We start from the raw sequence: 23,806 nt of genomic DNA on the forward strand, positions 1-23,806 counted from the left end.
TTGGAAGCAAATTCAAATGTTTATTTACAACCTCTGTTCGTCAGAGTAAAGTGATCTAAATACAACAAAAAATGAGCAAAATGGCAGCTATCCTCCCTGAGCTTTACAAAAACAAAGCACAGTACCTGTGGCTGACAGCAGAGAGAAAAGGAGATGTTCTGTACAGAGCCCTAATGCCATTTACAGAGGGAGAGACATTCACAAAACTTCATATACACTATCAGAACAATACATTAAGGTATCTTCTTTTTTTCAGCAAACATCATGCCTTTAACATCTTTCCAAGAAGGCTGAACAGCTGGTGATGTAGAATAGAGAAATAGATTGCAAAACATCATTAGTTTAACAAATTGCATACAAACCAGGTGGCAATTTATGAGTCGGGGTCAACTAACTGGCTTTAACAAAACAAGGACAGAAAGCAGTAACTGTTTTTAAGATGATAAAAAGGAAGCTACTGTGGAGGACTTGTTAGTAAGAGAACAGAGTCCAGAGTTTATGAACTGGAAAATTGGGAGTTGTTCAGAAATGTACAAGAGGTAGCTGGTCAAGTCCCTGTATCGTGATATACCTTACTGGTTGAGGGTGACATAATGGCTGATCAGTGAAGATGAGATCAGTGAACAACACTCTGGTGAGAATCACTTAGAACTCATTTCAGTCTCATGAATGTTTCGTGACAATAATAAAATAAACCAATCAACAATAACCTCAGGTATTGGCTCAGAGGGCAAAAATGTCCTTCACTGAGTGTCTATTTTAGTGACATTGTTGGTTTTAAATCACTACATCTAAAAAGAATATATTGATTCATATTGACTAATCCCCCCTTCCAATACCTATCAAATGTCATCAGGGGGGACAAGACAAGGGAAAAAACAAAGCAGATGAGTGTTTCAGTGCACAACCAGCGTTCATATTATACTGTACATATCATTAACTTTTATAGAAGTAGGGAAGAGTTCCCTCTCAGTGTAAAAGTTACTCCTTTGCCCAACGGAGACTAACGGTCTCTGTTGTTCACAGTAACCCCTACTTCCTGTCAGTCATCACAATCCACCGAAACGAACAACACAAACCCCACCAACATACACACAAGACTAAGACAGACTATGAGATCCACAGACGGCAATGGCAATCGTAGTCATGTACATTTCAATCCATATATCGAAGGTATGAAAAACAGAAATCTGCCTGCGTACCAAAGCAGTAGTCTCTGGGTATAAGAGTCTCTGGAGTCATGTGGCCAGCAGATTTGGCGTGGGCATTGTAGTCTCCTTCAGTACGAGATCTGTCCATGGAGCACTGAGCTGCCACCGTTTTACTGGACCTGCATTTTAGGGTGAGACACAGGGGTGCTTGGTGTGTGTGTATTTTCATACATATGGTGTGTGTGTGGTTAAGCAACAGAGGTGAAATCCAAAAAGTAGATTAAGTAAAGCATGCATATTGCTTCTCTTTAGAGTGATGCTTTGGTGTCAAGGGAAGGAAAGTGAGCATCACGGACATGTGTTCCCCTAGTCACTCAGTGAGAGGTTAAGTGCGAGTGGGATGTAGGTGGGAGTAGGGTTTGTCGTTTGGCCTCTAGTCCTGGTTGTTCTGTGTTGGCTGTCCAGTTTGGCTTTTGCCATGGTTCTCCTTCTCCTCCTCTTCTTCACTGACAATGAATTCCTCAGGAGGCCAACGCAGCTCGCCGCTCTCCACTTCTCCCTCCGTGGGCTCCACTACAATGGAGGGCAGGCGGTCTTTCAGCTTACAGCAGCGCTCGAAGTCTGAGGGGTCTGGAAAGATCTGAGGAAAGCACAAAAACACACTTAAAGTCCTGGGTGTCCTTGGGTCTGGTTCACAGTTTTTCATGTGGCATCATGCTACATTTTACAGCTTTGGAAAGCATGGTGCCAAAGCTGCTTTTAAGTGCTTACAACTTGTTATCCAACACCATGTGACTGACAAATGGGGAGATTATACAAGAGCAAGTCATAGCATTGAAAACCTACAGTAAGTCTGTTATCGTCAAGAAACAAAAAAAAAACAAGCACACTTTAAGGAAGTAGACCATACTAATAACTTAACCAAATGCAAACAAGGTGATAGATATTGTCAAGTTAATTTGTCATATATGCACAGGATACACAGTACAATTAAATGCTTACTTACTCTGTGACAGGATGACAAAATAACAACCAATACCCTGATGATACTGAAAGCTAAGCAATGGGTTGACAAAAATCAGAAAAAAAGCAGTGAAACCTAGACCCAAATGCATTGTGGGTGTGCAATGCCAGACTTGCTGATTTTTTTGGATCTAAAATTAAGGGCATGAGAGATTACATGCATTCCCTGCCTTCCTTTTGCTCTCAAGACAAGAGAAATGGCAACAAGAAAAGAAAAAAAAAAAAGAGCCTTTCCCGGTCCAAGAACAGCATTTTTATGTTTGGATAAAGTGGAAGAATATTTTTAGATCTGCATATTTCAGTGGGAGACATTGGAAGAGGAAAGCGATGTCGCTGTCTGGGCAAAAACACAGTGGAAAGAAAGCATTAGATGAGGCTGAGAAGGATAGACAGAGAGAGTGAGGGGGAGGAAGAGGGGTAGGGGGAGAGAGTGGCTGGGGGAGAGAGTGTCCAGCTGTGTCCAAGTCTCCCTGAATACAATGAGAGGGGGATGATGAGAGAAAGGGAGGAACAAAATGTTCTGAAAACAGCTGTGTTTCAGTATGTTTAGACGGGCTCATAGTAATGGCTGGAACGGAATACATGGAACGGCATCAAACGCGTGGTTTCAATGTGGTTGATTCCGTCACATTCACTCCATTCTAGCGTTTATCAGAAGCCGTCCTCCCCTCAGCCTCCTATGGTGTGTGGGTATGTGAGTGTGAGCATGCGTGTTAGTCCGTGCATGTGTGTGTTTGAGTGAGTACGTGTATGTTCGTGCAGGTCTGAGAGATGGTGAGTATATGTGTGTGTTAGTGCATGTGTGCGCAGGGAGGTTTAGTATCTCCTTGCCTGTGATGCTAATGTCTATGCGTCATCACCGAGGGGAATTGGGCAGAGATGAACCCTGCTATAAGACCACCGGCAAACACGTCACAGCTTGTTTTTACTTCCAGCGACAGGAAACGGCAATGCGTCGCACAATGACAGCTATTTGGGGTTGTAGCTATTTTGGGTTGTAGTTGTAGATCAGGACTCACTCCAGCGCTGACTCGAACAACAATTGAAGCTGCCACAGAGAAGCTCTCACCTCCGTAACATAATCAACCTCCAGTTCCTCTGCTCTGGAAAACTGCATTCCTTACATCACTCTTTCAGCGATGAATACCGTGTTGCCTTGCAGAAACACAGCTGGCATTCAGGTGATGGACTCACAAATTGGACCAAAGCCAATGAATTTGGATGAGGAAGCAGTTAAAAATCACCCAGCTGTCTGTCCATCCTCATGGGCAGAGAAGAGACCTTCACCACCTCCTTCCTTATCCTCACAGGACAGACACACAGCTGGTGTGTAAATGGTGAAGTGCTGGCAGCCCACCTTCCTATAGGATCAGTCTGCATCCTCCGAGTCAACTCTGACACATACAGGTCACAGACAATCATAAAGGAGTGGGTTGGCCTTAATATGGCCCTGATTGTTTGTTTCCAGAGGAACCATTGACCCAGCAGTAAACAGAAGCAGAGGAAATAAATCAAACTTGTCAAGGCCACCAGATGGCTTGCTATTCAGACAGTTGCCTCTGTGGGTTGTGACATTGCGATTCTACAAACTCCTACTCATTTCCTTTGCATGTTTTTAAAGTCTTTGCCATCATCTCTAACTCCGTGCAAAGCTGCACTCCTCCCCACCACGAGGCAAAGACACATTTTTCCACCACACGAAGACCCTTTCCTTAAACAGCCCCCCTAAATTCCTAAAAAAAAGGTTTTGTTTGCGTAACTTGCAACAATAACGCTGATGATTAGACCTCCTGATTGGGAAAACAAACCACTCCTTACCCATAGTCCCCTGGGTGAGCTGCTTACAGTAAGAGCTATAATGGAACATACAGCCTTGGCTGTCCCTAATCCATCATTTTGTTCAGAGGGTTACTAATAGTGGTGGGGACATTTGAACAATGACATAAACCAATTTAAAAACTACTACACCCTCTGCTCCCCTCCCCCTTTGTACCATGATCTAGCAGCAAACCAATTTCCCTCTGGGACAACAAAGTAGAAACTTGAACTTGTGCGTGCGTGTTACCTGGAAGGAGAGCCGGTCCTTGCTGGGGCTGAGCCTTATGTCCTCCATGGGGGTGCTACTGACCATCACCTCAGTCATGTCGTCTCCACTTGGCACAAACACTGGGCTGGAGAGAGACATAGGGGAAAGGACTGGGTTATTCCACCATTCAGGATCTACTCTTAGTCCCAAACTTTCACACTGAGGAGCATTACACAGAACAGGTACACGTGTCCCAATAATGGTGCTGTACAAGAGGCTGTACAATGAAGAACTGATAGGTTGGTGTAATATAATTTACGTGTAGCTATTACTTTGGGAAGTAATATGCAAATTCATCCAGTCCATTTAGTGAGATGACCGAGTATGACTTTCATGTAGTTGATGTGCATGACATATGGCCCTTTGGTATTGTGTTTGCAATGAAAAAGCTACGCATAAGCCTTGTTCAGTCTTTCGTTTGGCCTGTATGCATGCATGCAGTGGTTTATATTAAGTCTGACCACTGACAGACTATGCAGCATAAATGTAGTGCACAACAAAGCTACACCACCACCAAGATGTGGTTTGCATTGAGTAGCCATGTCTTCATACAAGATGAGGTATGATTTAACTAGCAGTGAGGGGACAGTCATAGCAAGAATGCATTGTGGGCGTGCAGTGCAATTTGACTGGAACCCCTAACACGGGACAGACCCAATACCCTCTGTTACATCAAAAGGTTCACAGAACTTTCCATTTTAGTTGAAGCAACAATATGTTGTTTATCCACTTCAGTGCACTGTACATGATGAAGCACTGTAAGAAATGACTGAACTGAGGCACTTTGTGGGAGGAAAAGTTATTCTTGGGATGTTTGAGAACCAAGCTATCAACCGAGCAGAGCGTTCTTCTCACGCTTTCTATTTAAAGCCCGGTGGCACCGTGGTCAGCGTCCACAGGACTATGGTCAGGGTGGTCAACCCACTGTAGGACAACTACAACTGGGACAGGAAACAGGACATACTGTAGATGACCACCTGCACCAGATGAGCAGCTCAAGCACATACTTGGTCCAAATATAAAAAGTCAGTCATTCGTTTCCACAAAAAAGTAGAACATTGGGTGCCATTAACCTACTTTTAACCCTGAATATATAAAAAAACATGTTTATTTTAAAGAAGATGGAAAGTTAAGTGGTTAGCCATTTCGACATATTCTAGACATGACCAGTAAAACATTTTAGGTAAACCTATGAAGTGCACTTTAAAAAAAAGGAGCCTAAATTCTTTAATCATCTCAAATTAAAATATGTATTTCCCCAATACTTGTCAAGTTTCCCCAGAGGTATTTTGACAGTAACCCTGTGTACAATGTCAGATAAGACCCCGAGCTGTGAACCCCGGACTTCGACTCCCTTTATGGAGAAATTAAGAGTGGCACCTTTCGATTTGTTAACATTCTGTCATCGGAGCATGAAACGTTTTCACCATAAGAGGTTGTGGGCAAAAAGAGAGATGTTTCCGTATGACTCAGTTTGCCAATCTCTCATGTTACTCCACTGCTTTGTTGAGTTCTTCTTTCCAAGACGTCCATGTTTAACATCATTCAAGAACCTATTAATCCCTGCACAGTAACGTTAAGACAGTCTCCAATGGGAATCAAGACTTTCCATTAAAAGAACACGTCAGTTTAGAAAGCACCAAAATAAAAACTTCTCTCATACTCTGACTGGCAATAAACAAGTGGAGCTCAACAACCAGTATTTCATTGTACAGGGATTAAGTTCCAGATTAAAAATCTTTAAACTTCGGTCAATCCAATAATTGCAAATAAAGGCCCGAGGCCATCCACATTTTCCAACATCACTTTCGTGTAGAAAGTCAGCCTTTTGGTCCCATAATATAGGACCGAGGCAGATGAACACTTTATGGTATATGGGATTTGTTCCTTATCCTAAAGAATGTGTACATCTATTCTGAACCTGTCAGAAAGAGTCTCAATGGCTTCAAACTGAAAAGGAGAAATGCTCGCGAAAAATCAATTTACAGGGCAACATGTGCATTGCCACACGCCGAAGCAATGGCTACTGCTGTTAATCTTTCAATATTTCCATTCCCAAGTTTGCATTACCATGTGTCACATACAAATTGGGAGAAGCAAAAAATATTTTGTGCAGGTGGGAGCCACAGGGGAAACGCACAAGCCAAGACCAAAGGGCCGAATAGGCTTCTGGAATCTTGTACTTTTACAAGTCAATCAAGTCGGTGACAACAATAGTCGGAAATCTACAAATAAAAACTAGTCCAAAGTTTATGCAAGGTTGAGTGTCAAAAAACATTGTGTCAGCAAAGACATGCTCTTGAACCCATTTCATTCTTGAGAGGGGAGAGAGAGTGACATAGGGTAAGCCAGAAACACATAGACACAGAGCGGTGACAGTACAGACCTGTGCAGAAGAGAGGGGAGAAAGATAAACACTGCTTGTGCCAGTCATATTTCTGCTCTGGGATCGTACAAACATCCTGCTCAGCTAAGAATAACAGAACGTCAGCCTACTAAAACATAAAGGGGCACAATGACAAGGAAGTGGAGGAGCACACGTAACAATTCGACTCGGGGAGAGAACATACCACTCAAATACATTATATCTAAATGTGTCTGCTCAAGGTTACGCACTGTGTCCTTTTTTGTGGAAATGTCTGCCTCAAGCAGCCAATGCTAAGTATAATCAAGAGGCTCCAAATTGATGAGGATAATGGATTACCACAGGCTCACGTCAGGGATGCAGATAGGAAACACTTCCAGTTCAAAGTCTGCAGCCATTGTGTCAACTAATTCAGAGGCCAAGAGATCAAATGTCTTGCATTCCTACTTCTACCCTAGCAGGACCCATACAAGTACACATTTATTCTATAAGGGCACCTCAAACCCTCTGTCTAAAACGCCCACTGCCAAAGATCAGTCACGGCACTCCAAATGTACTCAAAACGTGCAGTCCAGATTTGACCTAGGATCTTAAATCATTCACCAGGATTGACCTGGAATGGCTCCTTTCTGAATGACCAGGCCCATTCGGGTAATTTCACAAGGTTTAAGTCTGTAGTAGTATTGCCAAGTAGAACTTTTGGCTAGACCTGTCATCCCATCTTCAATGGGCATGTGACATGATCAGGCACTTCAGTGCTTGGCACTTCAGTGACCCTCTTTAGCACTGTCCACAGGAACATCTAGGCCTACATACTGTACATAGTCACATGCTGATATGGGCTAATGCCAGTCCTATATGGGCTAATGCCAGCCTTAGACACATTCCAGTCAGAGGTCTGGCATGGGCATGAGACGCATCTCAGACTGACACGTGTCCAGGCTAAACAAATAAAAAAACAAAGGATCAGAGGTCACCTGCTGCATTTAAAAGATATAGGCCAAGTGAGGGGGTTATTTCAATCTAGATGGGCTTTTGGGAATCATTATGGCACATTTGTGAAGGTCTGTCTGTGGGTACATAGTTCCTGCCAAGTTGTCTACCAAGTCATCTACCAGTCTCTTTACCAGAGGCCCATGCTCGCCCAAGGTGCTGATGGAGACCAAACATATATCCCCATAGCAATGCGACTCAGTGCACAGGATGGGATATTACATGTTGCATAATTGACATGGTTTCCTCTCTACTCCTCCCAATGCTACACGCATCATAAATCTGAGGTGCAGGGGCGACAACACGAAGCGTCTGCTGACATTCCATGCCATCGCTGGACTGCCTGCCTGGTGGCCAAGTCACAACCTGTAGGTGTGTAGGGGGTGTGTAGGGGGCCTGTGTCACTCTCTCTGAAACATGTTGGAATGAATGGGCCATGTCCTGATCGCCGCTTTAGTCCAAGGGCTGCTTTATGGAGTGGCTCAGCCTTCTCAGAATACAGGAAACACTGTGTTACTGGCTGGGCAGAAGAAGCTTATGTTTATTTCATATTGCCATGCCACATGTTTTTCTTAAAAGATGCCACAATAGGAGGCATTTAGTCCATGAAGACCTGATCAATTTATAGGAGAATGACATGTTCTTGTTTAAAAAAACACAACAACTGCCCATTGCAAAACATGGAAAGCTATCAAATGCCTCCCATTGGACTGCAGTTATATAATTCATGATTTTATCAACCTGAAATTCAATAACTAAACATTTTGAAAAAGGAACAGAGAAGTGCTACATTAGGTAGCAATGCATGAGGAAACAATAATCAAGAGATCTAAGCAAAAGGATCCCCCATGTAGCAGATTCTCTGAAGAACAGAGAAGCACACTGAAAGCGCAGACGAGAAGCTTTGTGGTTACAGTAAGTAACAGGGTCGGGTCTTCACTTCCTGGTGCAGGCAAACCGAGAATTGCAGAGGTAAAAAAAACAAAAAAACAGAAGCAAAACAAAGTCTTGCTTGAAGTTTTTGGACAAAGTCTTAACCTAGATGCAATGTTACTAGCCTATATAGAGGTAGGAGTACACAGTAAAATAGAGAGATTGAGTCACGAGCCTCCTCTAGGTGATGGACAGACCGTGAATGGGTAAGAGGGTCATTCCATCTCCCTCTATTACACCCTACCACAATCACCTGCCAATAAAGGTCAGTAGTCCCAACCACTAAAGGTCAAATGATGTGAAAGTCTTACATATGGTTTAACACTCATATTGTTGTATCTTTGCTTGCCGAGAAACAAAGCTAAACTCATGTTATGTTCTTACTTCTGCAATTGTATGTAGTCTGACTAAAAGCTATTGTATCTCAATGCTCCCATAGCAACGTGAAAACATTGGGTTGCCCATCTATGTCCCCTTGTGAAAGGAAAAAGGTGATCCTCAGACACACCTGGATAGACAGTCTTGGTGGGCCACCTGACACCATGTGAAAAACAGAGCAGTGCTTTGTTTGCGATCTGCTCTCTTTCAAGTGGATTACACATTCTTAAAAAAATACAAATAATTAACTAACTGCACTTTGACACATTCAACAGTGCATGTGTGATTGTTTGAAGGAGTAAATAGCCTAGCTTCTTTTGACGATTTACATTTAAAAAAAGGAAAATCGTAGTTCTTGATTATACCCATTAGCAAATATAAAAACAATGCAAAAAAAAATAAAAAATCACATACAACAATGAAATTCTGTTTAAAAAACATTTAAAAAATGTTTCAAACACATAGAAATCATTACATCGCAGGTGTAAAAAAAATAATTACAAAAATACTTACCAGTATATTTGGGGAGAAAATACAGACATGAATTCACACCTGCAGTTGATTCTGATGATCAAGGAATTAATCTGATATTGATGGTGTATTTCCCCCACAACGGAACGCCTGTCACAAGAAGATTAAACGCAAGCGTTTATTTTTAGAGAAAAGTAGAAATCGAAGCGGAGCCGTGACCTCAGTGAAACAAACAACCCTCAAGTATTTTTGCCCATCTGATATCCTGACTAGTTTAAATTACTTTTATGTAAGAGGCGTGTACTGTCACTGAAGACACACCTCTTTCACATGGAGTCCAAATTATTAAATGGAAGCAGCATCACTACGGACCAATCAAATGACAGGTGCCTCGTACCCGCGCTGACGATAGCAAAGGATGAACAATTTGATTGGAAATAGAAAAGATACTGCATCACGCAGGTTTCCATTGATCCAGGTTAATTCAACGAAAGCAATGTCGCAAAAAAAAAATTTCATTGCGACATGTGTAATGGAAACGTCGGATATAGGATACATTTTCTAAAGATCGACAACATTTTTATCGTTCGACAAGGGTGGATTATTTTGTCGAACTTTCCTTATTGAGACAAATTGAATAAAGCACGTAACTATAAAGCTCCACTCTACACTGCTTGCCAAATCCATTTTTCAACTATAAACACGTTTCTTTGCAGGACAAGGCTTGTCATGACTTTTAAGAACGCCTGAATTGCTTCGCCTTGCATTTCTGGTTGGCTGGCAAATTTCACCATCCAATTATTTCAGATCTACATGAGTGCAAGTTTCACCATGTGGTGATATGTTGGCACATGAGAATTATTAGGATATGGGGCAAATATTAGTCAATTAATGCATTCAGGGGCGGACTGGGACATTAATTTTGCCCTGGCATTTTATCCACACCAGCCCACATCACTGTGCGCCTCTGCTCTAGCCATTTTGTTTTCCTCCCTGTTGTGCTGTCTGTTTCAGCATCTTTTTTTGTTGCTGTCACTCTATGCTTCTTCTTGTTCTCTGTCTGTCTGCTTAAAACTGCACTGCAAAAATCCCTCTGTCATTTCCTGGTTGCTAAAATAGATAATAGTTCACCTAATTCTAGTTTATGTGACAAAACAAGCAAGTACAGTGTAGGGAATCATTCTACCATTGTGAAATATATTTTCCAAAAACAACATTATTGTATTTTCAGCTGTTTGAAGCTGGTGTACAAAATAAAGTAAAAGACTCAAAAACTAAACATAAAGAACAAGAAGCATAGAAAGAGTGCACATAGAACAAATCTACCACTTCTTAGACTTGCTTTCAATGAGAAAGATAGAGCAATAACTCACATTGCTATCTTTATTTGGTCGGGTCACCCAAAAAGCTTTTAAGCCTAATACCTAATAAAAGCCAAGATAACGACCTTGGCTATATTGCAAATTAGTCCCTGTCATATGTGTTCCCCTTGAATCAACACCTACCCTAAGTGTTTATTACTACACTCTTAGAAAAATAGGTGCTATCTAGAACCTAAAATTGTTCTTCAGGTGTCCCCATAAGAGAACCCTTTTTGGTTCCAGGTAGAACCCTTTCCACAGACAAACGGGTTCTACCTGAAACTAAAAATGTTTTTTACCTGTAGCCAAAAAGGGATCTCATATGAGGACACCTGAAGAACCCTTTATTTCCCTAAAGAGTGTATTACAGCTTTGTTCAGTTGGTGGCAACAGCCCGTGATTTAGTCAGACCCAAATCATAAGTCTTCATCTTATAAAGTAATTCATTCTTTACTAAGAAGTATAATAAAGACTACTGTAATAAATAATAAAGACTTCCTGCTTGGATCTAACACGTCCAAGCAGGAATGCCTGATTGAAGATAGTATTTTGATGTGCAACCTAATCCAGTGATTGTTGTGAATTTTGGGTTGACAATTAGACTATAGTTGTTATATTCTACTGTCCAAATAGGACTCCAGATTTTGTTTTGTTCAATAGAGAGGAATTACATACATCTTTTCCCGGGACCACCCATACGTAGAATGTATGCACACATGACTGTAAGTCGCTTTGGATAAAAGCGTCAGCTAAATGGCATATATTATTATTATTATTATTATATATTATGTGCACCAACTAATAACAAACTAATTGATTTGGGGAAAATGGAAACTCAAAACACGTTAACTAGATTGCTGACTCTAAATATAATACCCACTGCTAGTAGTCATGCATTCATACAACAGTACATGTAATGTCCTAAAATAACAGCCTACTACACGAGACCAAAAGGCATATGCTCTTGCAATGGCCGGTACACATTTCACACACACCACTCCATATCTCATAGCCATATCAAATATCTTGGCTGTAAAATAGTTGCTATTCAGCTGAATATTGAGAGTTGGGAAATACATATTATACCTACAGAAGGCTGAGACCCTCCTCTCTTTGACAAGGACAAGGGGACGAAGCTTCCAAAGCAGTGTTTTTCCCACAATTGCATTTTGAAACGTTATACTATCAGAACAATTCTTTCTCTCAAACACATGGGGGAGAGGAGGGTGGCTCGCTCATCACAAAAAAATATATATATATATTTGTCCAGCCCATCTGGCATTTGCCAGAATTGGCAGATGGCCAATCCACGATTGCATTGCATTCCATCCATGCTGGGTTTTGCAGGTGTGAAGTCATTACTTCCATCTGTTTTTATCGACACAAGATAGTTAAATGGAAAGACACCATAGCAGGCAATTGTCACATCTATTTTCTATGCAAACTTTCAAAATGTTAACAGCAATAAAATCACTGGACAAGTTAATGGAAACATAGCTATTGCTAGTCGCTATGTCGATATGACTTGGATCTAATATTTTTTATTGAGCGGATGGTCAGGGGGTCGGAACTTAATTACGAATCATTTGTAGACTGCAAATTGACCGCAAGAAGCTCAGATATATTTGATTAGAACATCATTTCAAACCTTGCTTACATTTGTATACGGTCACATATATCGCTCTATTATGAATGGGAATACTTTGCAAAAGATTTCCAAAATTAAAATCACTCGGAGCTGATTTGCTATTTTTTTTCTTATTTTTTGCTCAGAAAATTTGGGAGCGGGCCACTAGCTCCAAAATGAAACCCGAATAAACAAAAAAGTCACACCAGTCTCTGCTTATTTACCCTTTACGTAATGATTTATATTATGAAACTCAGGTCAGAATATCCAGTGTCAATTCACTAACATGTCCAAAGAAATATACAGTACATTTGATTTTCAAATATTGCAATTATATTTGCATAATAGGAGGGGATGATGATTCCAGAGTAAGCTATAAGCTATAAGGTTATTTTTATGAATACATTGAGATACAAATGTGACTGGTTAAGATCAATAATCCACAACAATACTGAAAATGTAAAGGTCACATCTAAAGTAGCCCTATACAATATTTGCAAGGCTATAAAAGGTTAAAGCTGGAGCTTCCTAGTGTCATATACAGGATGCTGTCTTAAGCTCTGGGACACAGCAACCATTTGGCAGACGAGGTCTATAAAGGATTTTATTACAACTTCACTGTCCTCTGCTGAACAGAATACAAATGACCTGGCTTCAAACTAGTATTCTAGCATCACCTTGTGGCAACAAGGGGGCACTAAAGGAACACATTACTGAATACCATTCTCCATATTTTCAAGCATAGTGGTGGCTGCATCATGTTATGGGTATGCTTGTAATCGTTAAGGACTGGTATGTTTTTCAGGATAAAAAACCAAGCACAAGGAAAATCGTAGAGGGAAACCTGTTTCAGCGCTTTCCAACGGACACTTGGAGATTAATTCACCTTTCAGCAGGACAATAACCTAAAACACAAGGCCAAATCTACACTGGAGTTGCTTCCCAAGAAGACAGTGAATGTTCCTGAGTGGCCGAGTTACAATTTTGACTTAAATCTACATGAAACTCTATGGCAAGACCTGAAAATGGTTGTCTAGCAATGATCAACAACCAATTTGACAGAGCTTGAAGAATTTTGAAAAGAATAAAAAGTGCAAATGTTGCACAATCCAGGTGTGCAAAGCTCTTAGAGACTCACAGCTGTAATCAATGCAAAAGGTGCTTCTACAAAGTATTTACTCAGGGGTGTGGATAGTTATTTAAATGAGATACTTGTGCATTTCATTTTCAATAAATTACCAAACATTTCCAAAAACATGTTTTCACTTTGTCATTATGGGGTATTGCATGTAGATTGGTGGGGGAAAAAAACATTTCATCCATTTTGAATTCAGGCTGTAACACAAAATGTGGAATAAGTGAAGGGGTATGAATACTATCTGAAGGCACCATACTTTTACTCATACTCAGAATGTTACTTGGTGATATGGTGCAGCTCGTGATAAACAACATTTAGAGACAGAAGACAATTTACATACAACCAAAAGTAATTTGAACAGTAAACACCCAAGCTGCGACCAAACACTATGGCTGCCTCACCGGGTGCAAAACAGCTCTTTATGGCGTTCCCACATTAGATTACGTTTTCCATAACCAAAAAGAAGTTGATTGAAAGCATGTTGGAGCTATTATTTTTCCATCATGCGGCACCTTCTTGGGATCAAGAAATAGGACAGCATACATATTGATTGGGTGACATTTTTATTGCAGCAGTAGTTTTAGAGGGGAATCTTTTCTGAAATTCAAGATTAAAGACAGAAGGAAAATTTTTGTGCTTGCCAGTGAAGACATTTACAGTCAACGACAAGGCACGTTAACCTGTAGTCATAAGATTCATTTTAAAGCAGCAATCAGCAATTGAAACGATAACAAAGCGTGTCTCGTAGCTATTTCTGTAAAAAAAAAAGCTGAGGGATGGGGCTGCAGAAATGTAACTGCTCAAATTCAAAGACAAAGCTATGGATGCAAGAACTGACCTGCCATGATATCAAAATTAGGCTATATAAGGTTTGTTTACATTTACTTTGTTTACAAACATGAGTAAAACAAGCTTATATTTTGGGTTCTGATGGGGTACGACAGTTGAACTAAGTCCATGAGGCATTTATAAGTTCTATTCTTCAAGAATCAATGGGTTCATATTATTAATGTCTAAGTCTAAAAATGTTTGTGGCAACTGCAATTTGCCCCTTTAAGTCAGTCATTTGCATTTTGTCTTCTCCACCATTTAGTGGAGTTGTGACGACAACTTTTAATATGGCACAACGTCAGCCATAAATCTCAACCATTTCTTGAATCAGACTAGTGAAACTGCCAAATGCAAAAATGAAAAGTACATGACATTTTTGACTGTGAATTCCAAAAATCCATAAGGATATTTTACACTGACTGGTGTATTGCTCAGTAACCTCTGAATGAGCATTAAGATAATCATATGATTGGATATAAGATGGTTGACAGCTTATTTAAATATGTATTCTTATGCAAACTACAAAAATAAAAACCAAACCATATTTTTCACCACACAAGTCTGTATTAGCTACACATTTAAAATGATGTCTTTGAAATATACATTTGGAATACAGTAAAACCACAAATATGTTTGCTTTTGTCATCTGTTTCTTTACTCTTTCCAGACTCAAATTACCATATATTTCCTGATAGGTTGGTTGGTGGTACTATCATAAAGGCTTGTAGTCCAGCTTGGATTCCAGTTTCTTAGAATCTGCAACCTTGCGAACGGCCTTCATGAAATCTTCCTGGGTCACATACTCATGGTCAGCACGGATTGCAAACATACCTGGGAAACACACATAGCAGGGTTCATACAGACTGTGGCAAGTCATACTCAAGGACTTTCAAGTACTTCTTGGAGCACTAATAAAGTTGAAGTCGGAAGTTTACATACACTTAGGTTGGAGTCATTAAAACTCGCATTTCAACCACTCCACAAATTTCTTGTTAACAAACAAGTTTTGGCAAGTCGGTAAGGACATCTACTTTGTGCATGACACAAGTAATTTTTACAACAGTTGTTTACAGACAGATTATTTCATTGTATCACAATCACAGTGGGTCAGAAGTTTACATACACTAAGTTGACTGTGCCTTTAAACAGCTTGGAAAAATTCCAGAAAATGATGTCATGGCTTTAGAAGCTTCTGATAGGCTAATTGACATCATGAGTCAATTGGAGCTGTACCTGTATTTCAAGGCCTACCTTCAAACTGGCTGCCTCTTTGCTTGACATCATGGGAAAATCAAAAGAAATCAGCCAAGACCTCAGGAATAGAAATTGTAGACCTCCACAAGTCATCCTTCATTCCAAACGCCTGAAGGTACAACCTTCATCTGTACAAACAATAGTAGGCAAGTATAAACACCATGGGACCACGCAGCCGACATACCGCTCAGGAAGGAGACACGTTTTGTCTCCTAGAGATTAACGTATTTTAGTGTGAAAAGTGCAAATCAATCCCAGAACAACAGCAAAGGACCTTGTGAGGATACTGGAGGAAACAGTTACAAAAGTATCTACATCCGCAGTAAAACGAGTCCTATATCGACATAACCTGAAAGGCCGCTCAGCAAGGAAGAAGCCACTTCTTCAAACCCGCCATAAAAAAGCCAGACTACGGTTTGCAACTGCACATGGAGACAAAGATTGTACTTTTGGAGAAATGCCTCTGGTCTGATGATACGAAAATATAACTGTTTGGCCATAATGACCATGTTGTTTGGAGGAAAAATGGGGATGCTTGCAAGCCTAAGAACACCATCCCAAATGTGAAGCACGGGGGTGGCAGCATCATGTTGTGGGGGTGCTTTGCTGCAGCAGGGACTGGTGCACTTCACAAAATAGATGGCATCATGGGGAAAGAAAATTATGTGGATATATTGAGAGCAACATCTCAAGACATCAGTTAGGAAGTTAAAGCTTGGTCGTAAATGGGTCTTCCAAATGGACAATGACCCCAAGCATACTTCCAAAGTTGTGACAAAATGGCTTAAGGACAACAAAGTCAAGGTATTAGAGTGGCCATCACAAAGCCCTGACCTCACACCCATAGAAAATCTGTGGGCAGAACTGAAAAGGCGTGTGCGAGCGAGGAGGCCTAGAAACCTGACTCAAGTTACACCAGCTCTGTCAGGAGGAATGGGCCAAAATTCACCCAACTTATTGTGGGAAGCGTTTGACCAAAGTTAAACAATTTAAAGACAATGCTACCAAATACTAATTGAGTGTATGTAAACTTCTGACCCACTGGGAATGTGGGAAGAAGTAAAAGCTGAAATAAATCCTTCTTTCTACTATTATTCTGACATTTCACATTCTTCAAATAAAGTGGTGATCCGAACTGACCTAAGACAGGGACTTTTTACATGGATTAAATGTCAGGGATTGTGGAAAAACTGAGTATAAATGTATTTGGCTAAGGTGTATGTGAACGACTTCAACTGTATATATTTGTAATAGGTCATATTATGAAATTGTTTCTAGTCGCCAACAGATGGCAGTATATCGCCAGAACCTCATGAAAAAATAAATAAATATCTAACTTACTATTCATTCCTACCTTAAGTTCTACTCAATATTACGTGTTTCACTACATACACGAGTGGTAAGTCAGGACTGATGATGTTGACTGATTTCCTCATATGAACTGTAACTCAGTAAAATCTTTGAAATTGTTGCATTTATATTTTTGTTCAGTGTACATAATATATTGTCTTTATATTTAAAATTGTCTTTATAATTCACAAAATGTTAGGTTCCATAGGCTGTCCCAACACAGACATGAAAATGAATTCTGACAGTGTAAAAGAGCCTTAGTTGACTCTAAAATGTTGTATTCTATACGCATTTGAAGAGAAAGAAGTTATGAATGTGTTTGTTAAGATTAAAGACTCTCAGGACCCTATTTACATTTTAGGGGACCCCACATGGGTCCCGGACCCCACATGGGTCACGGACCCCACATGGGTCCCGGACCCCCTAGTTTGGGAACCACTGTACTATTAACACCTTAATCACACCTACAGCGAATTGCACAATTGGTACGCAGCATCATCTGGACGTGTGTGCAACAGAAGTTCAACATTCACCTTCTGCTACCATTTCTGTCAAGCCGTTTATGCATACCTTCGATAAATCCAAGGTATGCACCAAACAGGACGCACTGCAACTGCCTCTGCAACGCAATGCTGCAAGTCAAACGCAGCGTTCCATTGGAAATTAATGTACAGTACTTCTGGTGTACCAAAATGCATTCACGCTGTCGGTGTGATCAAGGCGTAACCTCTCTCCCTGCTCGCGTCAATGCTTCCTCTCTCTGTGCATCTCCTTTACCTCCTTCATTACAGCCTGACACACCACAATGTCTGTCTCACTACTCTCAATAAAGAAAAGGAATTTTGTTATGATAACTTATTTCAGTCAACTGCTCATGCTGCGGTCAGGCTCCGTTCAACATTAGCTTCTAACTTCATCCTTCCAGCCAGGTAGTTATAGTTAGCTGCCTGGCTAATAGCCGGAGCCCTTGAGCTACCTAGCTAGACATCGGACTGAAATATCAGTGACAATTTACCAGTTGTACACTCATTCGCTGAGAGTCAGGGGTTGGTTTGTTTGGGGGATGTCTGTTGAAGTCAAGGGTTGTTAAAATAAGTCTCACTGTCAGTGACATCTCTCTGCTACTTGCCACTGTAGGTCTGGGCTGAGGTAGTTCGTTTCACCTCTCGGCCTATGTCGTGGGCGGAGTTTCCCGCTGGACAGAGTGGTGAATGAATGCGCTGCTAACAAGGCAAATCCGGGGGAGCAGACGAACATAACAAGCATACATGAATAATTTATGATTCCCCTCGTTCGCAGAGGTAGGCACGATTAGAACTCAGATCAAGAAGCCTTCAGAGCAGTGATCAACGCGCAATAAGTGTGTAAATGATAATTAACAAAAACGTGAGTAAACGCTATTTCCCAAATAAAAAGGTATAAACGGCGTTCACCCTCCACCACATCCCTGGTTAGGTCTGGCAAAACCCATTCAGAAACATCAATATCCTGCAGGCAAGTTTGAATCTATATTTGCCTGGCTATCGATGTGACATTTGGCAGCCCCGAATAAGTCAGTTCTGTACCTGCTTGGCTGAGTGGCAGTGTAGGTGGAATGAGCAAGCTTGCCTGGCATCCAGAGCGCGAAACACGTGAGGAAATAAAACTCGGTTGTCTGCCTGGAAAATAATTTGGAAGACCCATACATTTTTCTAATATTTTTCATATGAACATATTTGAAAGTTCCCTGTTCTCCTCATTTTAATTCAAGTACTCTTCAAGGAACAACTTGAGACAATGACAGATTTTCAAGGTATTCTAGTACATGAATTTCAGAGTGCCAAATTCAAGTACTTTAAGCACCTTGTGCAAACCCTAATATAGGAACAGACTGAGTGAATGGCTTGTTTTTAACATGTAGAATATACAGTTATAGAGTGTATTGGATAGGTTACTAACCTGCTTCAGTGCACACGTTCCTTAAATCAGCTCCATTAAATCCATCAGACAACTTCACAATGGCCTCGTAATCTGCGAAGAAATTCAAGTTACAGCCCACCAAGAAATTCACAACATGCAACTTCATTTCATCACAAAAATATGTCACATCCACAGCACACTATCCAGTCCCTAAATTCACCCATCTCTCCATGCTTAGTGATTGGTCCAGAGTGTATCTTCAGAATGTCCATCCGAGCCTGCTCATTGGGCAGTTCGATGTCTGTAAAGACAAAGCCAGAAGTTAAGATTTCTGCAGTTCCTTGTCATTTACCAAGTCCTAGTTATTTTTCAGCCACTTTCCCTGGCCCTTTGGGGAAGTGACTAGGTGCTGAAATGGAACCAGGACCAAATATTTTTGCAACATGATTATCTATGCTTCTCAAACCAGGATAGTTAAGTCTCGAGAGGAAACATACGGATCTTGCGGTCCAGTCTCCCTGGCCTTAGAAGGGCAGGGTCCAGCGTGTCCGGACGGTTGGTGGCCATGATCATCTTCACTCTGTGCAGGGTGTCAAAGCCATCCATTTGGTTCAGCAGCTAGACAGGACAGACGAAAAAGTTGGCATCTTCAGTCGTAATTGGCTGATAAAACCAAGTGTTTACAGGTTTAGCCTTTAACACTTTGAGGCTTAATAATATGAGTAGTACCACAGAGTTTCTAACCCAGAAGCCCAACACTTCCGGGGACAATTGCAAAGCAGAAGTCAATGAGAGAAGAGAAAATGTCTTCCTTAGTTCTAAAATAAATTCTCAATCTAAAAAGGCACAACCTATAGTACCTTCTCAAGGTGTCTCTACACCACAATTTCAATGATATACGTGAACTGCTAGGAGTAAAAAGACTAGATTTACTACTACTAAAATATTACCTTTGCAACAAACTGTGAAAATGAAAACTAGAATTCACTAGTTTCACTATAACTAAGACACCTGGTCTTTGATGAAAAACATGTTTTTTTTCCCATGAAAGTTACTCTATGTAGCTGAATATGTTTTTACTCCAACCTTGTGAAAGTGACAAACTGACACGTTTTCATTTTAGTCAAAAACAACTTTACATTGAAGGAGTGCCTTTGATTTGACGGCCTCCACATGCGCAGTTCGGCGAGAGGCGACCGTTAGATCCGATTATGTGTTTCTGCGCATGAGCTTAGTTAGCCAACGTTGCCATGAAATTGCCTACAAGCGTGAGCTGGGATTTCTATCAGGGAAGCAGTTTCTACATACACTACCGTTCAAAAGTTTGGGGTCACTTAGAAATGTCTTCGTTTCTGAAAGAAAAGCACATTTTTTGTCCATTAAATAACATCAAATTGATCAGAAATACAGTGTAGACAACGGTAATGTTGTAAATGACCATTGTAGCTAGAGACGGCTGATGGGAGGCCCCGGTGCACAACTGAGCAAGAGGACAAGTACATTAGTGTCTAGTTTGAGAACCAGACACCTCACAAGTCCTCAACTGGCAGCTTCATTAAATAGTACCTGCAAAACACCAGTCTCAACGTCAACAGTGAAGAGCCGACTCCTGCATACATACTGGCCTTCTAGGGCCTATGTAGATATTCCATAAAAATAAAACGTTTTTTATCAGCCATTTCCAGCTACAATTGTCTTTTACAACAACATTAACAATGTCTACACTGTATTTCTGATCAATTTGATGTTCCTTTAATGGACATTTTCTTTTGCTTTTCTTTCAAAAACAAGGACATTTCTAAGTGATGCCAAACTTTTGAATGGTAGTGTATCTTCATACTAAACCATATTTGGTAGTACTTTGTGTGCAGTTAAGCTTATAGTTGTTCTCTGTTGAGAGACTCACCTCCATCAGTGTCCTCTGGATTTCTCTGTCTGCAGACGTCCCCTCAGAGAAACGACGACCACCTGTTAAACAGACAAAGACTTGTGTGTGTGTGTGTGTGTGTGTGTGTGTCTGGAACTCTATTGTTCAGTCAGTTTGTTGATTTCTATAGTCTGTAGCTCTAGTTCATGTACCTATGGCATCGATCTCATCCATGAAGATGATGCAGGGCTGATGGTCTCTGGCATAGTTGAACATTTCTCGGATCAGCCTAGCGCTCTCACCAATGTACTTGTCCACTATGGAGCTGGACACCACCTTTAGAAAATTGCAGTCAAGCTGGCTAGCAACTGCTCTGGCCAAAAGTGTTTTTCCAGTTCCTGAAAAGCATGAAAAGAAAATACAGTAAATTACAAGGCACATAATACTGGCTTCTGGAAAGCAGCCCTCAGGCTAGCATGTAGTGCTATCAGTGAACCAGGCCGAATGATCTCATCACCTGGGGGTCCGTAGAGCAGGCAGCCTTTAGGGGGGATGATGCCCACCCTCAGGAAGAGCTCAGGGTTGGTCAGAGGCAGCTCAATCACCTGAAACAACATTTTCAAATCAAATGTCATTTGTCACAAACATGTTTAGCATATGTTATTGTGGGTGTAGCGAAATGCATCAACATCCATCCCTCTCACAATTGGACCATAAATATCTTCCGCACTCTCAATTTTATTTGCTCAACTCCTGCATCCTCCCTCCTCTCTGGCCTCCATTTAAAATGAGAGGTGGGAATGTGGACAAAAATAAAGTGAGACTCCTTATCCAATTGTACGTCATCAGGCAAATTTAGTTTACAGGGTGGAATCCCAAAATAAACGTATAAAGTAATTTTTTAAAAACATTTCGCTAGTTGTAAAAAACATTTTATAGATAAAAGGATAAGTAGCATATCATTTTTAAATGTTTGCATGCTTTTTTCTTTCGAGAAAACAATAGCTGATTAAAAAGGCAGTGTATCAGATTTCAAAACTCTTCCTCGAAGGACTCAGGTAGGATAAACGTGTGCTTCCTCGCCAAAAGGAGTCTATCAAGGAGGTGAGGACCATTTTCCTACTAACGAATTGACAGACACTCTCCTCGACCACTTATCGGTTTCTGGGTCACGGAGGAGAAAGGGTGGACTTTTCCCAAATGAGAAAAAGCCCCCAGAAAAGGCTAACTCTGTCCTGTATAGATAAAGTGTGTGTCTGTGCCTCACTGACCTCTCTGAGCTCTCTGATCTGCTCAGCCAAGCCTCCGATCTCAGAGTAGGAGACGCTGCCAGGGTCTTCATGAGACATATTGTACACAAGGGGGTCCACCTCTCTGGGAAGGTACCTGCATGGGGGAACAGCACACCGATATGTCATCACAGTGTGCCTTTGTTCTTACTGATTATATAGGTCATAGAGATGTCTTATAAGCAGAATATATATAATTAGTTTTTCTTAAAACGCTTTCAATAGGGAGACTGTAGCAGAAAGTCGGATGCAGGCTAACACAATACAATGGTGTTTTGCTTGGTAAATATATGAAATAATAAGAGGCATTATAGACTTGGGAGAGTATATCAACTCACCTCATGATAGTCAGAGTGGTCATATCCAATGCAACTCTAGTACCAGGTTTGAGCATAGCCTTGTCCAGCTGGGTGACAAAATATAAGGTTGGCACCTCAAGCATAATCAATATGAAATGGGAAGTGAAATACAAGTTGCAATGTTATTTGTAAATATTTTGTTGTGGCTATGGGTTTTCACCTACTTGCCGTCTGCATCCAACCACATACCGTGGGCCATTGGTTGCTTTGACAATGACTGAATAACACGAAAGGATAGAAGAAAACCCCACGTTACACACAATATAATCAATGCAAGCTAGTAGGAATATTTAAACTTTTTCATCCATGTAGGCCTAGCGGTAGATTCAACAAAACAACATCATATGCAGCAAAGGGATTTTCATTATAATTTAGGACTTACATTTTTCCTCTGTAAGCTGCTTCAGGACCTCACCAACAATCTAGAGAGGAGTCAAGAAAGACCGTTGTAAATAAAATAAAATAAATTATATCAAGGCTTCTGATGACTTGGGATTAAACTTGCAGTCACCTGTCCAACACTTTGTAGAGCTTTCAGATCATTTTCTGATTTTTCATACTGTTTTGTCTGTTCTCTCAGTTGTTCACGCACTGGAAAGACAAACAAAAACAAATACAATGATTGACACTGACTACGTGTGTACCATCACATAGGCTGTCATCATCATCATCTTGGTCGAACACTAGCTAGTTAGCTAGCTAACTAATGTTATAAAACTAGCTTGCTCGTTCGGGTGCGTTCTAAACATTGTGCATAAATAAAAGGTACAGGAACAGTTACACACTAGATCGTTTAGTATAAATAACCTGGTGTTGAACTCATTTTCAAGGCTACAATGGCTATGTTGGTCTAGCTAGCTAGGTAACTGGAGAGGGTTACATTATGATGACAACGCTACATGGACAGTTGTTGTGGCTGCTAAAGCCTGGCTATTGACAGAAACGATACATACATTCTTTCAAGCGTCCATCAATTTCTTTGTGCTCGAGCAATTTCTTTCTGTAATCTTGAAGTCCCCTGTCTCTGGGATCCGCCATGATGCCTTGAAAAAACCGGCTCTGCCACTCTGAATTGTGGGTTTGAAAATTGTGACATCAGAGGAAATGTTTTGCCATGTTTACAGTATGTTGTCAGAGGAACGTCGTAATTCATTTTAAGTGGATTTAATTGTGCATTGAGTTAACTTTACATTGAGAACATGTGACGACATTAATTCAAAACAACATATTAGTTGTATTTTGTGGAGCTTTTAGAAATGCATACCCCAATGACTAATTTCGCGTTCAAGTGCTTTTCGGAACTCAGGAACTCGGTCATGTCCGATTTGCTAATTGGTTTGAACGCGGAACGTGTATAACTACTATAACCGTTTAGTTTGTCCGATGTTTTCGAGTTTCCTAGTATTTAAAGTTACAAAAGAAATGTACCAT

General features: G+C 40.7%; 2 protein-coding genes across 6 annotated transcripts; both read right to left on the bottom strand.

Annotated features, from left to right (window-relative positions):
* lbh (LBH regulator of WNT signaling pathway) lies at positions 1–18,971 on the bottom strand. Of its 3 annotated transcripts, XR_004821249.1 has the most exons (4): positions 9,443–9,688; positions 4,240–4,345; positions 1,203–1,791; positions 1–298 (listed from the first exon to the last, which is right to left on the bottom strand). XR_004821249.1 is itself a non-coding variant. In XM_035743173.2 (3 exons), exons 2-3 carry the CDS (start codon positions 4,315–4,317, stop codon positions 1,585–1,587), a joined length of 285 nt encoding a protein of 94 aa, XP_035599066.1. In that variant the 5' UTR covers positions 4,318–4,345; positions 18,900–18,971; the 3' UTR covers positions 1–1,584. The 3 variants fall into 3 exon arrangements, 2 of the variants coding, with proteins under 2 accessions (XP_035599066.1, XP_035599065.1); XM_035743173.2 differs by lacking the exon at positions 9,443–9,688 and adding an exon at positions 18,900–18,971 and having other exon boundaries at positions 1–1,791; XM_035743172.2 differs by having other exon boundaries at positions 1–1,791.
* Positions 14,073–23,806, bottom strand: LOC118362653 (26S proteasome regulatory subunit 10B). 3 transcript variants are annotated; one of them, XR_008086249.1, is made up of 15 exons: positions 23,640–23,804; positions 23,329–23,442; positions 22,887–22,966; positions 22,758–22,797; positions 22,540–22,592; positions 22,355–22,422; positions 21,999–22,113; positions 21,245–21,332; positions 20,940–21,125; positions 20,767–20,828; positions 19,358–19,478; positions 19,081–19,161; positions 18,900–18,971; positions 15,609–15,739; positions 14,073–15,188 (listed from the first exon to the last, which is right to left on the bottom strand). XR_008086249.1 is itself a non-coding variant. In XM_035743169.2 (14 exons), the coding sequence occupies exons 2-14, from the start codon at positions 23,411–23,413 to the stop codon at positions 15,070–15,072; spliced, it is 1,170 nt and encodes a 389-aa protein (XP_035599062.1). In that variant the 5' UTR covers positions 23,414–23,442; positions 23,640–23,804; the 3' UTR covers positions 14,073–15,069. The 3 variants fall into 3 exon arrangements, 2 of the variants coding, with proteins under 2 accessions (XP_035599062.1, XP_035599061.1); XM_035743169.2 differs by lacking the exon at positions 15,609–15,739; XM_035743168.2 differs by lacking the exons at positions 14,073–15,188; positions 15,609–15,739 and adding an exon at positions 15,746–18,619 and having other exon boundaries at positions 23,640–23,806.

The sequence above is a fragment of the Oncorhynchus keta genome, chromosome 29, assembly GCF_023373465.1.
Source record: "Oncorhynchus keta strain PuntledgeMale-10-30-2019 chromosome 29, Oket_V2, whole genome shotgun sequence".
Lineage (NCBI taxonomy): Eukaryota > Metazoa > Chordata > Actinopteri > Salmoniformes > Salmonidae > Oncorhynchus > Oncorhynchus keta.

Bases quoted from the DNA above. Each gene is read 5' to 3' on its own strand.
- lbh (XM_035743172.2), bottom strand. From the start codon at position 9,471: ATGTCTGTATTTTCTCCCCAAATATACTG. The intron at 4,346-9,442 runs GTAAGTATTTTT...GTCTCTCTCCAG, and splicing joins TTTTCTCCCCAAATATACTG to CCCAGTGTTTGTGCCAAGTG. The intron at 1,792-4,239 runs GTAACACGCACG...TGCTTTCCTCAG, and splicing joins AGGACCGGCTCTCCTTCCAG to ATCTTTCCAGACCCCTCAGA.
- LOC118362653 (XM_035743168.2), bottom strand. From the start codon at position 23,413: ATGGCGGATCCCAGAGACAGGGGACTTCAAGATTACAGAAAGAAATTG. The intron at 20,829-20,939 runs GTACATGAACTA...TCTGTTTAACAG, and splicing joins GGATGAGATCGATGCCATAG to GTGGTCGTCGTTTCTCTGAG. The intron at 18,620-18,899 runs GTTAGTAACCTA...ATTATTTTCCAG, and splicing joins GAACGTGTGCACTGAAGCAG to GCAGACAACCGAGTTTTATT.